General features: G+C 38.7%; 1 protein-coding gene across 3 annotated transcripts; it reads left to right on the forward strand.

Annotated features, from left to right (window-relative positions):
• Nucleotides 1-2790: 2790 nt before the first annotated feature.
• Nucleotides 2791-16656, forward strand: LOC139150076 (sodium-dependent multivitamin transporter-like). 3 transcript variants are annotated; one of them, XM_070722231.1, is made up of 14 exons: nucleotides 2791-3249; nucleotides 6933-7050; nucleotides 8503-8570; nucleotides 8978-9129; nucleotides 9680-9817; nucleotides 10720-10805; nucleotides 11164-11217; nucleotides 11505-11584; nucleotides 12106-12193; nucleotides 12876-13018; nucleotides 13307-13460; nucleotides 14685-14790; nucleotides 15343-15482; nucleotides 15609-16656. In XM_070722231.1, exons 1-10 carry the CDS (start codon nucleotides 3103-3105, stop codon nucleotides 12893-12895), a joined length of 951 nt encoding a protein of 316 aa, XP_070578332.1. In that variant the 5' UTR covers nucleotides 2791-3102; the 3' UTR covers nucleotides 12896-13018; nucleotides 13307-13460; nucleotides 14685-14790; nucleotides 15343-15482; nucleotides 15609-16656. The 3 variants fall into 3 exon arrangements, with proteins under 3 accessions (XP_070578332.1, XP_070578331.1, XP_070578333.1); XM_070722230.1 differs by lacking the exon at nucleotides 13307-13460 and having other exon boundaries at nucleotides 15609-16655; XM_070722232.1 differs by lacking the exons at nucleotides 13307-13460; nucleotides 15343-15482.
• The last annotated feature ends 347 nt before the right edge of the window (nucleotides 16657-17003 follow it).

Genomic DNA, 17003 nt, shown 5'->3' on the forward strand with positions numbered 1-17003 from the left:
AGCACAGCAACCCCACAATAATGTGTTCTTCCTTGGGTTCGTGTCTAGTTTTGGTAATATGAGGATTTAATAGTGCTTAACAGTTACTGTGTGTAATCACGTCTCACAGCTGTAGTGATACATATAAACGTTCACCGATATACAGAAATACTCGGCACATTTGCAAAATGCCAGTAAGAGTCCACGTGTTCGTAACCTACTGAAAGGTTGCCGCACACGAGAGTATACTAGCTGGGCAAACAGCCTCGAATGAAATTTTGCTCAGCTAATTACTCTCGTGTGCGGTGGGCTTAATTCATCAAAGTGATTTTTGCTTCACGTTACCATAAGTGTGCCATTTGTCCCTTTGGCTGGTGCAAATGCGAATCTGCGAATGTTACAAGTATAAAAAGTGGTGTCAATAAGAGTGTGCTCCTGTTTGATCGAATATGGCTCTAGTTTACGTACAAAATTTGAAAGCTATCAAACGACGTTTCAGTGAAGATGGTGCACGCTTTATGCAATAAGCTTATAATATGTTAAAAATAGCCCAAAATATACAGTCATACCTAGACACCTACAGACAAACTTTGAAAGTTATCAGCCAAGTAATTATGGAGAAAAGATACTTTGATCAAAAATGGGAAAAACTGGCAATAAAGGATTACATAATTAAACAAAATGCCCTTTCCCTGTTATATAATCGTCATTAATCCATCCCTCGATAGCTACATGGTAAAAATTGAAAGCTATCCAACAGGTACTTTTGGTTAACAACTTGCTTAACCTTGAAATCGGGTTAATTAGCCTAAAAACACTTCATATATGCAAATTTCATCACCATTGAAAAATAGCAAAATGCAATGTCATCTTTGACAAACATCCCTCTGAGAAGAAGATTTTTGAAGTTTATTTTAAGTATGAATGCGTGCATGCACATATACAGACAGGTAAACACACATATCCTGACTGATCTGAATATCTGCCTGTTCTATTGCATACGTATAGTAAAAGGGGGTTTAAAAGGGTTAATGCAGGCTTAAAAATCTAAGTAAAAGGGTTCCACGATTAAATGGAAATAGATCAAAAGCGTCTGAAAGTAGAATTAAGTTGAAGGTACGCCATTTTGGCGCTAATTCATCATGTACTTTGCCACATTGGGTCAGTAGATTTCAAGTTGGATATAACGTATAAAGTCACATTCGAAAGTACAAAATCCATCGTTATCACACTGTCTTCATACGGTGTTTCAGCTCATCAATCGTAAACATTGTGAGCGATAAAGAGGAAAACAGAAGAAGTAAAGAACACGTGTTTATCTCGTCGCGTACCACAAGATGTCTGACGGGCAAGCGACGCCACTGGGTGTAGTGGACTGGATAGTGTTCGTCGCAGTGCTGGCTGTATCTGCTTTCACTGGTGTGTATTTTTGTTTAGCAAAAGGAGGTCAGAAGACAACCTCAAAGTGAGTGCTTAAAAACAAAAATATTTCACTCTATTTATTGTTCCATTTGTCGTTTCTCTCTGAACAGTTTGGAGGTTTGGAGAGACATATGGTTTCTTGCCCTCTTCAAGACCTTTACCTCGCATCATAAGTGTGTCTTTGCCTTTGCCTGCAAAATTGAACGATATAAACTTTATTCAATTTACGGGTTTTTTTGGAATTTCGCTGAATTATCGTGCATACTTACTTTTCTAAAACATCAACATTCGCAACACCCCTTCATATATAAACCTGAGTAACATATATGTCTTCACTTTGTAATTGAAGCAATTATATATAATCATAGCTTTCATAATGCTCGATTAGATAAAGAGATCCTGTAATACATTTTCTTCTCCGAGAGCTTTGACATCTTTGTGGTGTGATCTCCAAACTGTCAATATTTGAGTGACCATGTAGAGAAAGTTCAAAAAAGTTTTCTGATATATATATGTGTCTGAAGTTTATTGGGTATTATAACAGTGATTGCAAACAGTCCTGTATGCATTTTAATCTCCCTCTCACTTCGGCGGAAGGTTTCAGATCGGACTTTTTTAAACGGAATAGTTTCAGGGAGATTTTCTTGTCCCTACCTTGTATGTCAATTGCCATATTATGCACCACTCGGACGCCTCAGGGTCCCGTCTTTATTTCACGTTCCGCGTTGCAAGTTGAATCGTAGAAAATTTGCTTTTATACCCAGGTCTATTACACTATGTAATGACATTTCTGCATCTAGACATATTTATTCTTAGAGTCAATTCTCTGTTTTCATTCTGTACATATTGTATTTTTAATTTGTATTATGTTTGTCGATATTGTACTGTTTGCTTGTTTGTTTGTTTTCTCGGGGTCTGTTATTGGGCCTTTGGGCCTGTTGACCCGTCGAAGAGAGAGAGAGAGAGAGAGAGAGAGAGAGAGAGAGAGAGAGAGAGAGAGAGAGAGAATCTAGGAACATGTAGTTGTCACTCTACAGACTTTTTCATGCTTAGCGCATGAAACAACCTGTATAGTGACAACTACGAGTTCCTAGATTCTCAGTATTACCGACCTGCAGAAATGCATTGAGCACTATACTTTGCCTGCATGGACAATGAAGCAAATCGCTCTTCGTGTGTGTGTATATACATACATACATACATACATATATACATACATACATACATACATACATACATACATACATACACACACACACACACACATATATGTATATACATATATGTGTGTATACACACACACACACACACACACACACATATATATTATGTGTGTGTGTGTGTGTGTGTGTGTGTGTGTGTGTGTGTGTGTGTGTGTGTGTATTACAATTTACTCGATAGTGGGAGTCCTGTTCGTATTTTAGATAAATTAATTGATGATGTGTTCGTTGTAAATCATAAATCAACAGCGTAGTGTCATCTGTAGTCTGCTTGCCCTTACTCATGCAAGGATGTGTGTTGTATTGACTGTGATTTTGAAGTTCTTTAATCATGAATTGTTCCGACTTTGTCTACAAAGCACTATCTTTCGAATGTGGTAATTGTTTCTGAGAATTTACATATATCAGGTATCTTTTGGCCAATCGTAAGCTCGGATGTGTGGTGCTGGCGACGTCATATTTTGTAACCTTCACATCCGGTATGTCTCTTCTTGGACTCCCTACTGAAGTTTACATCCATGGTATTGCTGTTGCATTTTCTATGGTTGGAACGATCATCGGTACTCTATTGATCACGTTCACCTTTGTGCCCGTTATTCGTGGTCTGGAAATTATCAGTGTTTACGAGGTAGGTAGATTAAGACGGCTCAACTGGACTCTCCAGGATACGTGCGCCAGTTACAGAGTATATTGGGTTTTAAGTTTCTGCCGGAGTGAAAGGGCCTGTGCATCCACGGTTAAAGACTTTGCACTTGACGGGAGTATATGCGTACTCCATTTCCTTAAAGAATGATCACGACGTAGAAATTTCCTAAATCCGGTAAACCAGTTCACAGAAATATGATACGGTACATCTTGGGAATAAACAAAGAGTACCGGTAAACGTATAGCTGAATAATCCTTTAGAAGAAAGGGACTTTCTAAAACAGACCAAGTTTAAGGTAGAATCTGCCTTGGGAACAGATATTTTTGCTCTCAAATTTTCACATCACGTTCTTGATCTTCGACTTGAAACTCATTGACCTCATAAAGTTTTGACTGACTTTATGTGTGAAAATCGAAAATTTCGGGGTTTTTTCCAATACAATTCTCTCACCAGTATGGCGGCCATTATGAATTTCAAGAGTAGATAAATATTGAGTCATACGGTTCTCCAGAACCAAATTTTGCTCGATGATCCCCGATTTTTATTCTTGATTTCAAAGGGAATGGTTTAAACGTTCCTTCCGGAAAGTTTTAGTAAACATTAAGTCTTTCATTGCCGAGGCGCAACAACAAAACCAGAAAGCTGTAAGAATCATGACTTCTGATAACACGTAGTGTGTGATAACCTAACATCACTGAGTTATACATATCATACAAAAACTTTACAACAATGAATCGGTATTCATTGCCGATTGTGTCTAAACGAGGCTAAATGGCAACAGCTAGCTTCAGTGCTATCAATTCCGTCAACCGTACAAAGAAAGAAAACTCACATAATTTCTGTCCTGTACATTAGGGGAAGGCTCCATTAACTTTGATGGTACCTGAAACCCGAGTTGCTGCCTGCCAACTCGGGTGACAAACAGAAGACTTTTAATCCCCAAAGGTGTTAATTTTCCATTGTTGCGATTATCTTATCGAGCTGGTGTCATGATAGGAACGTCAGGGCTGTAACGACTCACTCAATACCACGGGCACACACATATGCTTGCACATGGAACTATGTTGACAGGAAAAAGTGAACTGCTCTTTTTTCAATGCAAGTAATCTAGTTTCTTCTTTAATTTAGGCTCTAAACTAAGTTTTAGAAATATGGTGAAACAAAATATCGTTCTTCGTTCATTTTCATTCAAGTTTCCTATTTTCGGACGCTTCACTTCAGTAACGCGCATTGATCATATATGCAAATGTGATCAGAACAGCATGGAACGTTCTTTCCACATGGCGAGATTTTTCTTGCACTTGCAAACAACGTAACTAGTGAGTAAGAACTCCAAGAGCTGCGCGTATCCTGTGACATTACATCTCCTATAGAGCGAATTTAAGTCAATGAATTGCTAGCCGAATCCGTCTGTAAACAGTATGGCCATTCGTACATATTATAAGAAAGGAGAAATAGCAGTTGACGAGGCCGGTTGGTGGACGGCACAATTTTCAGTGATTTAATTCACGGTATGAATTTCACAATAAAACTAATTCGCGAGCTTACTATAGATTTTTGGTGATGTTGAATATAATTGAAAAAGAGAGCTAAATTGCAGTGTTCATGTTTGATAACATTCCAAATTGACGACACCCAACGTCAACCTGTACGACACCGTATGTGTACAACACACCTGCAGTCGACTAGTCGATTGTGACACAGTAAGCTTACACACAATGCAATATCGGTCGACCCACAGTCCCTCTATCCATGAATTTCTGCAGTTGTCTTTCCTATTCTGCTTAGTTAACAGACATGATTTCATAGAATATTACACGGAAAACATAATTGGAGGCACTGAATACTAGCTTTGCAAGAGAAAGGGACGAAAAATTTTCCGTTGTGATTCCAGCCGTTGCTTGTGCTACGTCAACACACTCGCAGCGATCACCCCAGAAATTATCGCACACTATCATCATTTACGATGGGAGAAGGATCACGAAAAGCAAACACCGGTTTCAGGATATGATAATTTCTGTCTTCTTGTCGTCGATAGACGCAGAGAACACTTAAAAGAGCCAAAAACAGCGAAAATTCGAGAAAAGCGTACACACAATGGGGACTGTGGCATGCAGGACAAACCCAAGCTACGCATTATCACGTGACTGCCCCTCGTATCGCGGTTTGGCTGTGTGGTCTAGGTGATTGACACCTTTTACAATAGGCGTTTCCAGACCGGTGGATAGAGGGACTGTGGTCGACCTGAAATTTGACACTGTGATCGACGTAGCGTTTCAAAAGTACGAAAAATGAGACCAAGTAATTGTTTGTTTATTTAGATTCGATCTAAAACCTCCGGCAACCAACAGACAAAATCCCACTCTTACGCAGAAAATCAAAGTTTTCAAGCGTAGACTCCCGCGTAGACTGTCCCTTCCGCTTAACCACGGCCCCTCCACAAAACGCGATGTCGATCTATGATCGACATCGCATGGATTGACGTGGCGTTTCAAAAGTATGAAAAATGAGACTCAGTAACTTTTGGTCGCTTTACATTTGATCAAAAACCTACCCATCAGACAAGGCCCTACTCTTACGCAGAAAACAAAAGCTCTGAAGCGTCGACTCTTTTCCGCGTTTGAGACTTTCTTCTCTTTCGCATTTGAGAGAAACAAACGTCGGCTATATTCGGAAATGGCCGGCTATTGGTGGGCGTAACGTCAGTCCAATGGTAAGCTGCACGCGATGTGAACGTCGGAATAATTCGGGCTGTAGTCGGGAAAGCAAGGATGACCTCGAGAGCGATTCCCAGTACAGTACACGTTCGCAAATCGCGGTACTACAGGCTGATACTAGATAGCAACAAGTTCACCGCGTAAATTGCTAGACTACATATAGCCACATAGGCAGTTCTGAAATGTTATCTCCGGCTTGCAAGACAACAAATATCAAACTATTATTATCAAAACCAGAATTTCGGGGCTAGAGAGCGAAACATTGCTGAAAACTAGCCGGCCAAAACACGCGGATTCAAACAGAGAGGCTTGTTGCGATGGACAAGTAGCCTTTGGCTTTTGACCAGAAAAATAAGTGAGTGTTCATTGATAATTCAAAGACTGGATCCGTTGACACCAAAGGTTGCTCGTGACTTTCATTGCATTGCATGCACCTTTCCGCAATGTGAGTCTGAACTGAAATAGAAAGAGTGCGTTTTTGTAAAAGCCCTGTTTTGTTGTGCTGATTTTCGCTACCGTACTTTCTTTTATAGGGGTATAAACATTCATACAAAAATAGCTTTTCGTATGCAAAATCAGCGTACGTTAATTAACTGCTAGTATTGTTTAAACAGCATTTTATTTGAAAGGGATTCTATAGTACCATCGTTTTTGTAAACTCTTCATGCAATTTTATGAACTAAATGATGACCTCAAAGTAACAGCAAGTGCTGGACGGCACTTTTAACGCTGGTCGGAAATCACGAGTGCCGGACAAGAGCCGTCACGGCGTGGGCCATGCTAAAAGTAGTTCCGGCAGTGCTAATGTTTTGTTTACACTAATCTGTTCGCATATGTTGACATAGAGATTAATCCTCTGATAACCAACTCAGGTTACTCGGGTACGTCCAAGTTAATGGAGCGTTCCCCTCATGAAGATTGATTATTGTTTTCTTTTCGAATTTTTAGTACATGGCATTGAGGTTCCATCCCTTCGTACAAATCACTTGCGCTGGTTCGTTTGCTTTGCTTATAAATCTATATATGGGAAGTACGATGATCGCACCAGGGATCGCTCTGGAAGCAAGTAAGAACAAAAGTAATTTTTAAACAAGGGTACTTCATCTACCCCAGTACAAGTTTTTTTTCCCCATAGACTTTACATTTGGGTGGCAGCCATTATGTATTTCAAATATCGGTAATTATCAATGTTTCACGTTTCATGTAGGGAGGACTAAGGGAGTGGTCAGTTTCTTCAGCCTGGGGGGGCGGTGGATTCATGGGGGTCACCCTGTTTTTGACTTTGGTGATAGGGGGGGTCACCATGTTTTTGAAATGCCCAATTGGGGGGGTCAGTGTGTTTTTGAATTTTGACACAGGCTCATCATTGCCTAAAATGCTAGTGTCAGCCACAAATTTCATCATTCAGTTGTATTTTTCGGCGCGCCCTTCGGGCGCGTAACTTTAATAATCAGTCATATTTTTCAGCACGCCAACTTTACCATATCAAGCATACATACATCAGAGATATCTGTATGTTCAATATTTTTTTAACACCCATCAAAGTTTTTGATTCACTGTTTTTTCCTCTTTGATATTAATGATTGACATCCATTTCTGTACAACAGTTCAGGACATCTTGTTAAGCATAGAAAGTGTGAAATACATTCACTTATCATTCAAAATGTACTGTATTCAAACTTTAAGATTGACACTTTGAAATTCCTATCTTACAACTGACATGTCAACAATTTCATTAAATCATAGAATGACTATTTAAAATATGAATATGTAAAATGTAAAATATAATATATACGTATATATATATATATATATATATATATATATATATATATATATATATATTATATATATATATATATATATATATATAATTTATGTCCACCTTTTGTTTTACCTATGTCGCGCGCCGGGGGGTCACCCTATTTTCGAAATTTGGAATAGGGGGGTCACCCTGTTTTCAAAATTTGGAATAGGGGTGGTCAGCCACTTTTTGACGTCGGCAAAAAATAATCCATCGTCCCCCCCCCCCTGCCAAAGAAACTGACCAGTCCCTAAATTGGCGATTTGCGACTACATAGAATGACACCGAGACAAAGAAATCAACACAGACAGTAATTCAAACGAGAGTAAAGCAATTGAAAAGCATTTAGTTGTAAATAGCACCGACAAACTTTCCGCAAGACCCCAGTTTGTTCTTGCTCGCCGCGTTCAGTGTGTAGTCTGGTAAACATAGGGCAAAAATAAATTCCTTCAAATGTCATTGTGTCAGAAAGTAATTCTTGATCACGTTTTTCAGAAAGATCCCATATATGAGTCCTGAAAAGTCTTGAAAGGTTATAATATAGGCCTAGTTTGCATGATCCACATCAACCATGTAAGTTACCCAACACACTCTGTCCATTAAAAGCCATGTTACCCATGTTACGCACATCTTCATATTCTTTCGAATTTTTTAACGCCGGTGCCTGACAAGCTGTTTAAAATACTTTGTTGTTATTTGGTTTTATATTCACAGCTAATGGAGCAGCTTACTGGCGAACAGTCGTAGTGACTGGTTCTGTCTGCACGTTCTACACAACTCTGGTGAGTCAGCTATGGTGGTCGTCTTTCATAGGTTGCAAGAAACAAATAAAAAATAAATATTTTATCATTTTGAAATGATACATTTAATTTTCCTGTACATATATTTATGACATTTTCCTCCATGTCAAAATCTCATAGTTGCATGACTACAAACTTTGTTTCCTCAGTAACAAAATAAAGTGTCCCAAGGAAAAGGAAAACTTAAAACCTTGGCAGTGGACTTATATTGCAATCTGGAGAACAGATAATTGCAAAGTATGGTGCCAGAGATACGGACAACTTGCGTATCACTCTGAGAAAAATTGAGTCTATTCGATTCTGCTCGAGCTTTTAATGGATTTATCAATTTGAATTTGCGCTAAAATTCAATCTGTTGAGAAAACTACGGACATTGTTTTACTCCGAAGGGTGGCCTGAGTGCAGTTGTGTGGTCTGACGTATTTCAATTTTTGGTGATGGTTGCATCAGTGATCGCTGTGACAGTCATTGGAACAATCGATGCAGGTGGAGTTACAGAAGTTTTTAACCACAACTATGAAGAAGGACATATGGATGTGGAGTGAGTTTTGCAGAGAAATGTGCCACAACACTGATAAAACTAGATTCAGACATGCCAGCACACGCTTCATATCATGCAGGACAGGATCTAGGACGTGCCCACTCCTTTCGAAACACTTGATGTTGCCTTTTGGTTTTGCGAAAAAGACGTACAAATCTTCATTTCGGGCCTTTGAAATTATTATCTGCCGTTCTTAAATCTGTTCAACCCTTTCATTGAATGCGTGAAATTGTAAATATGACAATATATTACAATGACTTTGAATTTGGCATTTTCGGAAGGGTTTCTAAATATATTTTACGATGTAAATAGGCAGATGAGGTTAATTTACCATGTACACATCTCAGGTACAGATACGGCTTTTAGACGCATCAACTAAGTTGCACAAATCATATACCCTGTGTATACTAAAAGGCCCAAGAACACTCTAATGCCTGCCAAAGATGTATTCTTTCAAAACATGATTAATTTCAAACCTATTGCAAATTGCACATCTTTGCGATCTACTCCATATAAACAAATGAACATTCTTATTTCTTGGATGTTGCAGCTATCGGTTTGATCTGACACTTCGTACATCGATATGGTCGATGACTGCTACCGGAATTTCGGCAACATTGGCTATGAGTGTCAACCAGGGATCCGTCCAACGCGTCATGGCTGCAAAGTCTGTACGCGGGGCACAAGGGTCGGTCATATCTTTTGACGCATTGTTTCCTTACCACCTCATAATTAAAGAGTTAAATCATTTCGATTTGAATTCTGCCACGCCATCGTATGAGTAATGGACAGAAACTGTATTGAACATGCTGATTTTTCTGCGTAGCGTAGATAGATAGTGATTGTTGGCGAGCTATTCTTCGCACAGAAAAATTGTCGGCCATGCTATTTTCCTACTTTGGCATAACTACAATGTGTTAAAAATATGGGCAACAACACATGACCTTTACGGGTCTAATTGTGGATCTAAGAAATGAATAGTGAAAATAAGGAAAACAATGCAAAGCTAAAACAGCCACTTATATAAAACTTTATGTGGTATATTGACAGTGATTTCTTTATGTAGTATAGGCCTATATCATCTAACCAACTATTACGTAGAATATGGTAAACAGCGAACTTCACAGTAGTCTTGTTGTTTTAGAAAATAAATATTGGTATGGAAAGTGCTGGATGTTTTACAAATGGTCACTTGATGATATTAGATCCAATGTTTCTTTTAGATTAATGATATATTATGTTCTACCGCGCTCAGAACGTTAATTTTATAGGCAAGAAGTACATGTAACTCTCACACAAGCAAGAGATGCCATCTCTCTTTGTCAGAAAAACTGACAATAATAATCTTCGCTGTAAAATAAAAGACTTGGTCTCGAAATGTCGCAAAAACAAATTTTATTTGTCAAACTTCTGAAATACCAAAATCATGGTATGGTGGTACGACCCAGCTTTTATATATAATAGCTCATAAAAAAGCTAGTCTGTTTAACTATTTTAAGACGCATGAAAATTAAGTAGCCTATATTATTACTTTGCTCATGGTATTATTTATTTATTTATTATTTATTTATTTGTTTATTTATTTATTAGAACGGTACTTATGTTCCTGCCGTTCAAAATTATCGTATACTCGATAATGTTTGTGACTGGTCTCATACTACTCGCCTTTCACAACAGTAAGTTACTCCCCGTCTCTCTCTCTCTCTCTCTCTCTCTCTCTCTCTCTCTCTCTCTCTCTCTCTCTCTCTCTCTCTCTCTCTCTCTCTCTCTCTCTCTCTCTCTCTCTCCCAAAAGTTTTATCATAATCATTATAATCGTTCGTGAAGTGAGCACCCATGCCATGTCACCCTCTGATGCGATGCGCTTTATTCTTTTTCATAACTTCGTAAACGGTTAACATGATAACACATAGAGCACTGCCGGTGTTTGCTTATCCTTTTCTTTACAAACATATGGACCGAAAATGGATACATAATTATAGTCACAAATAAGCTGATTCTGTGTCTTCAATTGTCTCTCTATATCTTTCTGCAGATAAGCTGACACCTTTGTTCCCGCCCATCAATGGAACATTCTCGCCGATAGAGAGTAAGAACTTCAAAATCTAATTCATCTTTTCTAAAATAGACCACTGGGATCCCTTCAGAGATTTCAAAAGTCATCGTTGAAAACATAGCTATTATAATCATACTAAGTTGATCAACTCTGCTTTAATCAGTGATTGCTTACTACGATCATCAGATGTTCTTTTATGTTTACGGATCATACTGTGCAGAAAGAGAGTTTGATAGCAAATATAGGTAGGAGAGAAAATTTTTGACGGTTCATGCTATAGCACAAATTGATTCATTGTGCCATTGTTTTGCACCTTGAAGACTTCACCGTGGACATGGATCTACAGTACGAAGACTGGGATAAAGTGAACTACGAACCTCGGTACAAAAGACCAGACCAGGTAAAATACAAACTTATTAAAGGTGTATTTGCCCTGTCAATATGAACATATTGTGCACGCATATATATATATATATATATATATATATATATATATATATATATATATATATATATATATATATATATATATATATATATGGACAGACATAGACAAACACACATATATACATATTTAACATATATAACACATATAGAGACAGAGAGATAAAACATGTTTGATATTATTACGTTGTACTAAATACAAAGTAATAATAGATATGCATAACTTGTATACACATTCATACGTCCATGCATGATCTCTCTCTCTCTCTCTCTCTCTCTCTCTCTCTCTCTCTCTCTCTCTCTCTCTCTCTCTCTCTCTCTCTCTCTCTCTCTCTCTCTCTGATTGATATCATATGAATGACAGATCAGCGCCTCACTTTTTGACATAAAGCCCATGTATAGCCATGCATTTCCTTGGTACACATTTATAGCTGCCATTGTAAGCGCCAAACAAGTAACTGCTGATTTATTTTTCAGATATTGGTGTATTTTGTGAGTGACAGGCTCGGCCACATTCCAGGAATACAGGGACTCTTCCTTCGTCTTTGTTTGCTGGATCTCTCAGGTTGGTGATTTTCTGACTGTCAAACAACAACTGCACCTCATAGTGTACATCCCATGGTTTTCTGGAGAGCAACTCAGAACTATGAAGAAACCAAATGATTTATTATACATACTTCCCATACACGCGTCTCTCCGACGCGAGTACGCACCTGAAGGAAAAGATGACCCTGCCTCTATTAGTTAATGAAATTCATACAGGTAACTGTATGTACGCTGAAGAGTGTGTTTATTTTTGTTGTGTATCCACTCTTTGAAGAGCTTTTAAGCAATTATAATCCAAGAGGGAAATCAGTGAGCGCCCTCGCTTGGGACAATGAGTTCACACATTTCTTGTGGTGAAAAAGGAATAAAAACGACATTTGATGTGCATAGTGGTATCCTTGGCAGAATTAAACTGGGAGTCTCTAAATACATATCGTTGCCTTATATATAGGCCTATGACCTATGACTCCCCGGGAAGTAAAGGACGTGTAATTGTTCATTTTGAGCAGTACCAAAGAAATAAAGCTGCATGCAACCCGGGTTAAATCGATGCGATGAGATTTTTAAAGGAAGAAATATTATCCGTATTATACACAATAATCACTTTGTTATATTAATGCTGTTGTGACATATTACTTGGCAATATTTTGTATCAACAATTTCATTTCACATTATTTATGTAATTCACACTCACTTTTTAGTACAATATCATCCGGCCTGAATGCACTGGTAGCCGTCACTCTCAGAGACATCTTAAAACCCTGGCGACGATGGCGGTCGAGTCGTTCCAAACGTCCTGTCCAGGAGAATGACGCAAGAGATACTGTAATATCCAAAGTGTTAAGTAAGTGGACCGATTTAACGATAAAGATCTCAACTTTTTGGCAACTTCATCATCTTCTCGACCTCCTTACACTTGTCGCAAGAAGTTTCAGTAGCCGAGCGTGTGAAATTATGTTAAATGCATTTCCGATAATTTCGGCCACAAAATGATACCTAATTGATTTCATGTCGTTTATAAATTCGTTAATTAATATAGAATTACAGTCTGCATTTTGCAACATGTTCGGTTTTGAAATCGCAAGGCAGACAGTGAACGTTAACGGGGACACCAACCTGTTTTTCTCCACAGCCCTTGCATTTGGACTGTTCAGCACTGTTCTGGCGCTCGGCTTGCCTTACATGGGGTCTTTGCTGAATATCTCCATGACAACAATGGGCGCCATTGGTACACCGTTGGCAGGTGCATTCACGTTGGGTGTGGCCTATCCAAGAGCGAATTCATGGTATAGTTGTAAATTGAAATTCCTGACTATAATTCATTTGTTATCAGTAACGATGATTACAGTCTTTACACATGCATATACAGTGTATTTGCCACACAGATTTTGTTATTCTAGCATGTAGGGGGGAGTATCAAGAAAATTCAGTCAATACACAGAACAAAACATAATTGATTGGCGAAAGGGTACTCAAAACGTCCCTTTTATACAAATATATTAATTGTGTCCAGTTTTCTAGACTGATGAGGGAAGTCATGGAGCCGGATGAGGTACAATAGCTGTAATGTTTACCTTCATTTATAGTTTGGCTTGTAATTGTACAGAGAGTACTATTATTGTTTATGAAGAAACTTATTACAGCCTAAAAGTCAATATTTAACAACACTTACATACACATAAATGGCTGCCATCCCCGTGTGAACTCTATGCGGGAAAAATAAAATTTTCGATTTTCGAAAACCTAAGACGTTGAAAACTTTTGTTATACCAAGAGCTTTAAAATGAGCTCCCACGAGTGGTAGATCAGAAAAGCATTGTGAAAGTTTGCGAGTCCGACTATGTGTCCCCAAGGCGCGTTCTACCTCACTGCACTTTCTGACGCAAACAGGAAAACTGTCAAAACTGGGCCATGATCGTTAACCTTTGATATATTATTTTCATAATTTCATTCTCAACTTAAAATGAGTTCCAGTTAAAACTATATATTTAAGGACGTTTATGCACGTTAATCACCAACAGAAACTTAATGTGCAAATTTAAACGGGGTAAATAACGGGTGCCTAACTGAAACATGGCTGCCCAAATGCAAGTCGGAACAAGAAATTGAAAGAATGATGGACATAGAGAACGAATAAACAGAAACCTCGCAAAGATGACATGTTAGTGAATGTTCTCAACATGGATGATATTGGTTTTTTTCTTTTTAATATGGCTATTTTCTGAAAATGGCAGGAAATTTTAAGTGAAAACTGTCCAAGATGCTTGCCCATTCTGTTACTAGTGGATTTTGCCATGTGATGCTGTAGCAAAGGGCTATTTCATTCACCGAATATAATTCAAAGAATGTCTAAGTGAATCGCGAGCCACTTTGTTGTGAACTAATTACAAGATGTACCTCATCTGCCTTTAAACTAATCGTGACTAAAGTGCCTCGCTTCCTTTGAAAAAATAAAGTGACGCCTTTCACTTCCCGTGGCAGTTTTAACACGGTTGATTCTCTACTTTTAGGGGAGCCGTTGTAGGTATTTGTACAGGAATATCGTGGGGTATGTGGATCGGCATAGGAACGATGCTCGCACGGATGGGCACAGCAGCGACGTTACCAGTTTACACAGTAAGTTCGAAAATCAAGTAAGCCCACATGGGGTTACAAAGTACGGTAGCCACGCTTCATTCTCCTTCTAAGAGCTAGTGTGATGGGTCATGTATTCAATTGATTGTGTTGCAAACGTCTATTCTTTGAAAAAAAATGAACAAACGGGGCCGTGTTATGTACACATCAAGATCTCCAGTTGCCATGTGGTCGAAGAGCAACACGACATTAGATACGGTTCCATCAGCGACACAAACTGTGCTGCTAGTGGCGAAAGCTTGCTTCCTGGAAATGGGAATTCTTAGTATGCTTAAATAGAGTGTCTATGATTATTGTACTATCATAATGACTTGTTTGTCTATGTTCACTCTTCATTTGCATCCCGCCTGCGACATTTACTTGAGGTCGAAAATATTAGGTTTGAATCGATTTTTTTCTTGGTTACGACTTTAAATAATCCCTGTACCCAAATTTGTAAAATGTTTCCAGGGTAATGGTGTTTTTTCACTGTCAAGACTGTCCACTGCAAATCTAATTTGATTTCCAGCAGTCATTTTTTTCCATTTAAATAAGATATCTCCTCCATGGTATGGCATGATTAGTTATATGGTGACAGTGGTCGTCGGGATTCTCGTCAGCGAAATTGTCAGATGCATCAAACCGTCTGAAAGAGGAAAGAAGGTGGACCCGCGACTCTTGTTACTGTTCTTGAGGTAATCTTTTAGAATTTATGTACTCCAGGAATATTAGTGAATGATCATTCAAATGTGGTAATTGACTGATTTCGATCAGGGAAATCTGACTGAAAAAAAATGCAAATTTGTTGCGTTTTGTTGTAGGCCAAAAGAAGTTGAAGAGGACAAAGCAGACATGCCGGAGGAGTTTCTAAGTTTGGATGCTGAACGTGACGGCCAAGTGGATGAAACGTGGAGGTATTGGGAGCCACCAGGTACAGATCTGGAGTGCCGAAAAGCTAAACTGAGAGAGAGCTATCTGTAGAGAAGATGAGATTGGAGCACAACCAGATGGTTGACGAAGTTATGGTCCCAACGCATTTGTCTCGAACACACACCTATGTTTTCATTGTGTATGGATGCAATCCACGTTAACATGTCTCGTAATCAGATTTTTCAAAGATTCAATCATTTGATGATTTTTAACAAGTGGTAAAATGTCAGTTTCCCACAGAAATAATTGCAACTGCACTTTGTAGGTACATAGATGGACACCATACTGCCTTTATATCGGATTGCTGTACCGTACAGTTCTGTCATAAACACGAGTCATTTTTTCTGTTGTACCACACATGAAACGAGTACATCGGTGGGTAAGGTTTTCAATTTCGTCGGACATGGATGTCTGTGATATAATTATCTGCTTTCCGACCAAAAAGAGAAACTTGAAGTTACCGATGACATCCGGGCCTCAAATTTGTCGAAGTGGGTCTATAGGTTGATGGAATCGCAGCTGTAAGACGGCAGACCAGTCATTTGACTTGACAATACCTCACTGTACACCACGGCACATTTTTTCCACATCAAAAGTAGAACTTTTAAGGTATTCTTTACGATGAGGCAAGAACATGCGAATTTTAAGTTTTTCAAATCTTGCGTAATTATCTCCTGTAGCCATCGATGTACAGTACAGTACTTCAGTTTGGCTAATCTTATCATTCAGAAAGTTAGCAATAAAACCAATGAGTCTTCCAATGATAACAAGTTAACAGCAACACACCGATAAACAAAACAGTTTTCCAATGTAACATTAGTCACAAAGGGTAGCCTTGTACGGTGGCCCAAAACTACCTGTTCTCCGCATTCAAAGTCTGCGTCGCATTCAATTGTTTTTCTCTCACATATGTCTCCGCATTCAAAGTCTGCTTCGCATTCAATTGTTTTTCTCTCAAACATGTCTCCGCATTCAAAGTCTGCGTCGCATCAATTGTTTTTCTCTCACATATGTCTCCGCATTCAAAGTCTGCGTCGCATTCAATTGTTTTTCTCTCACATATGTCTCCGCATTCAAAGTCTGCGTCGCATTCAATTGTTTTTCTCTCACATATGTCTCCGCATTCAAAGTCTGCGTCGCATTCAATTTTTTCTCTCTAACATGTCTCCGCATTCAAAGTCTGCGTCGCATTCAATTTTTTCTCTCTCACATATGTCTCCGCATTCAAAGTCTGCGTCGCATTCAATTGTTTTTCTCTCACATATGTCTCCGCATTCAAAGTCTGC

This window comes from Ptychodera flava, chromosome 14, assembly GCF_041260155.1.
Source record: "Ptychodera flava strain L36383 chromosome 14, AS_Pfla_20210202, whole genome shotgun sequence".
Classification (NCBI taxonomy): Eukaryota; Metazoa; Hemichordata; class Enteropneusta; family Ptychoderidae; genus Ptychodera; species Ptychodera flava.

What these genes read in the sequence shown, in the direction of transcription:
- LOC139150076 (XM_070722231.1), top strand. Translation starts at nt 3,103, where the DNA reads ATGTCTCTTCTTGGACTCCCTACTGAAGTTTACATCCATGGTATTGCT. An exon ending in GCACGTTCTACACAACTCTG is followed by an intron (nt 8,571 to 8,977) that starts GTGAGTCAGCTA and finishes TTTACTCCGAAG; the next exon opens with GGTGGCCTGAGTGCAGTTGT. An exon ending in TCTGTACGCGGGGCACAAGG is followed by an intron (nt 9,818 to 10,719) that starts GTCGGTCATATC and finishes TTTATTTATTAG; the next exon opens with AACGGTACTTATGTTCCTGC.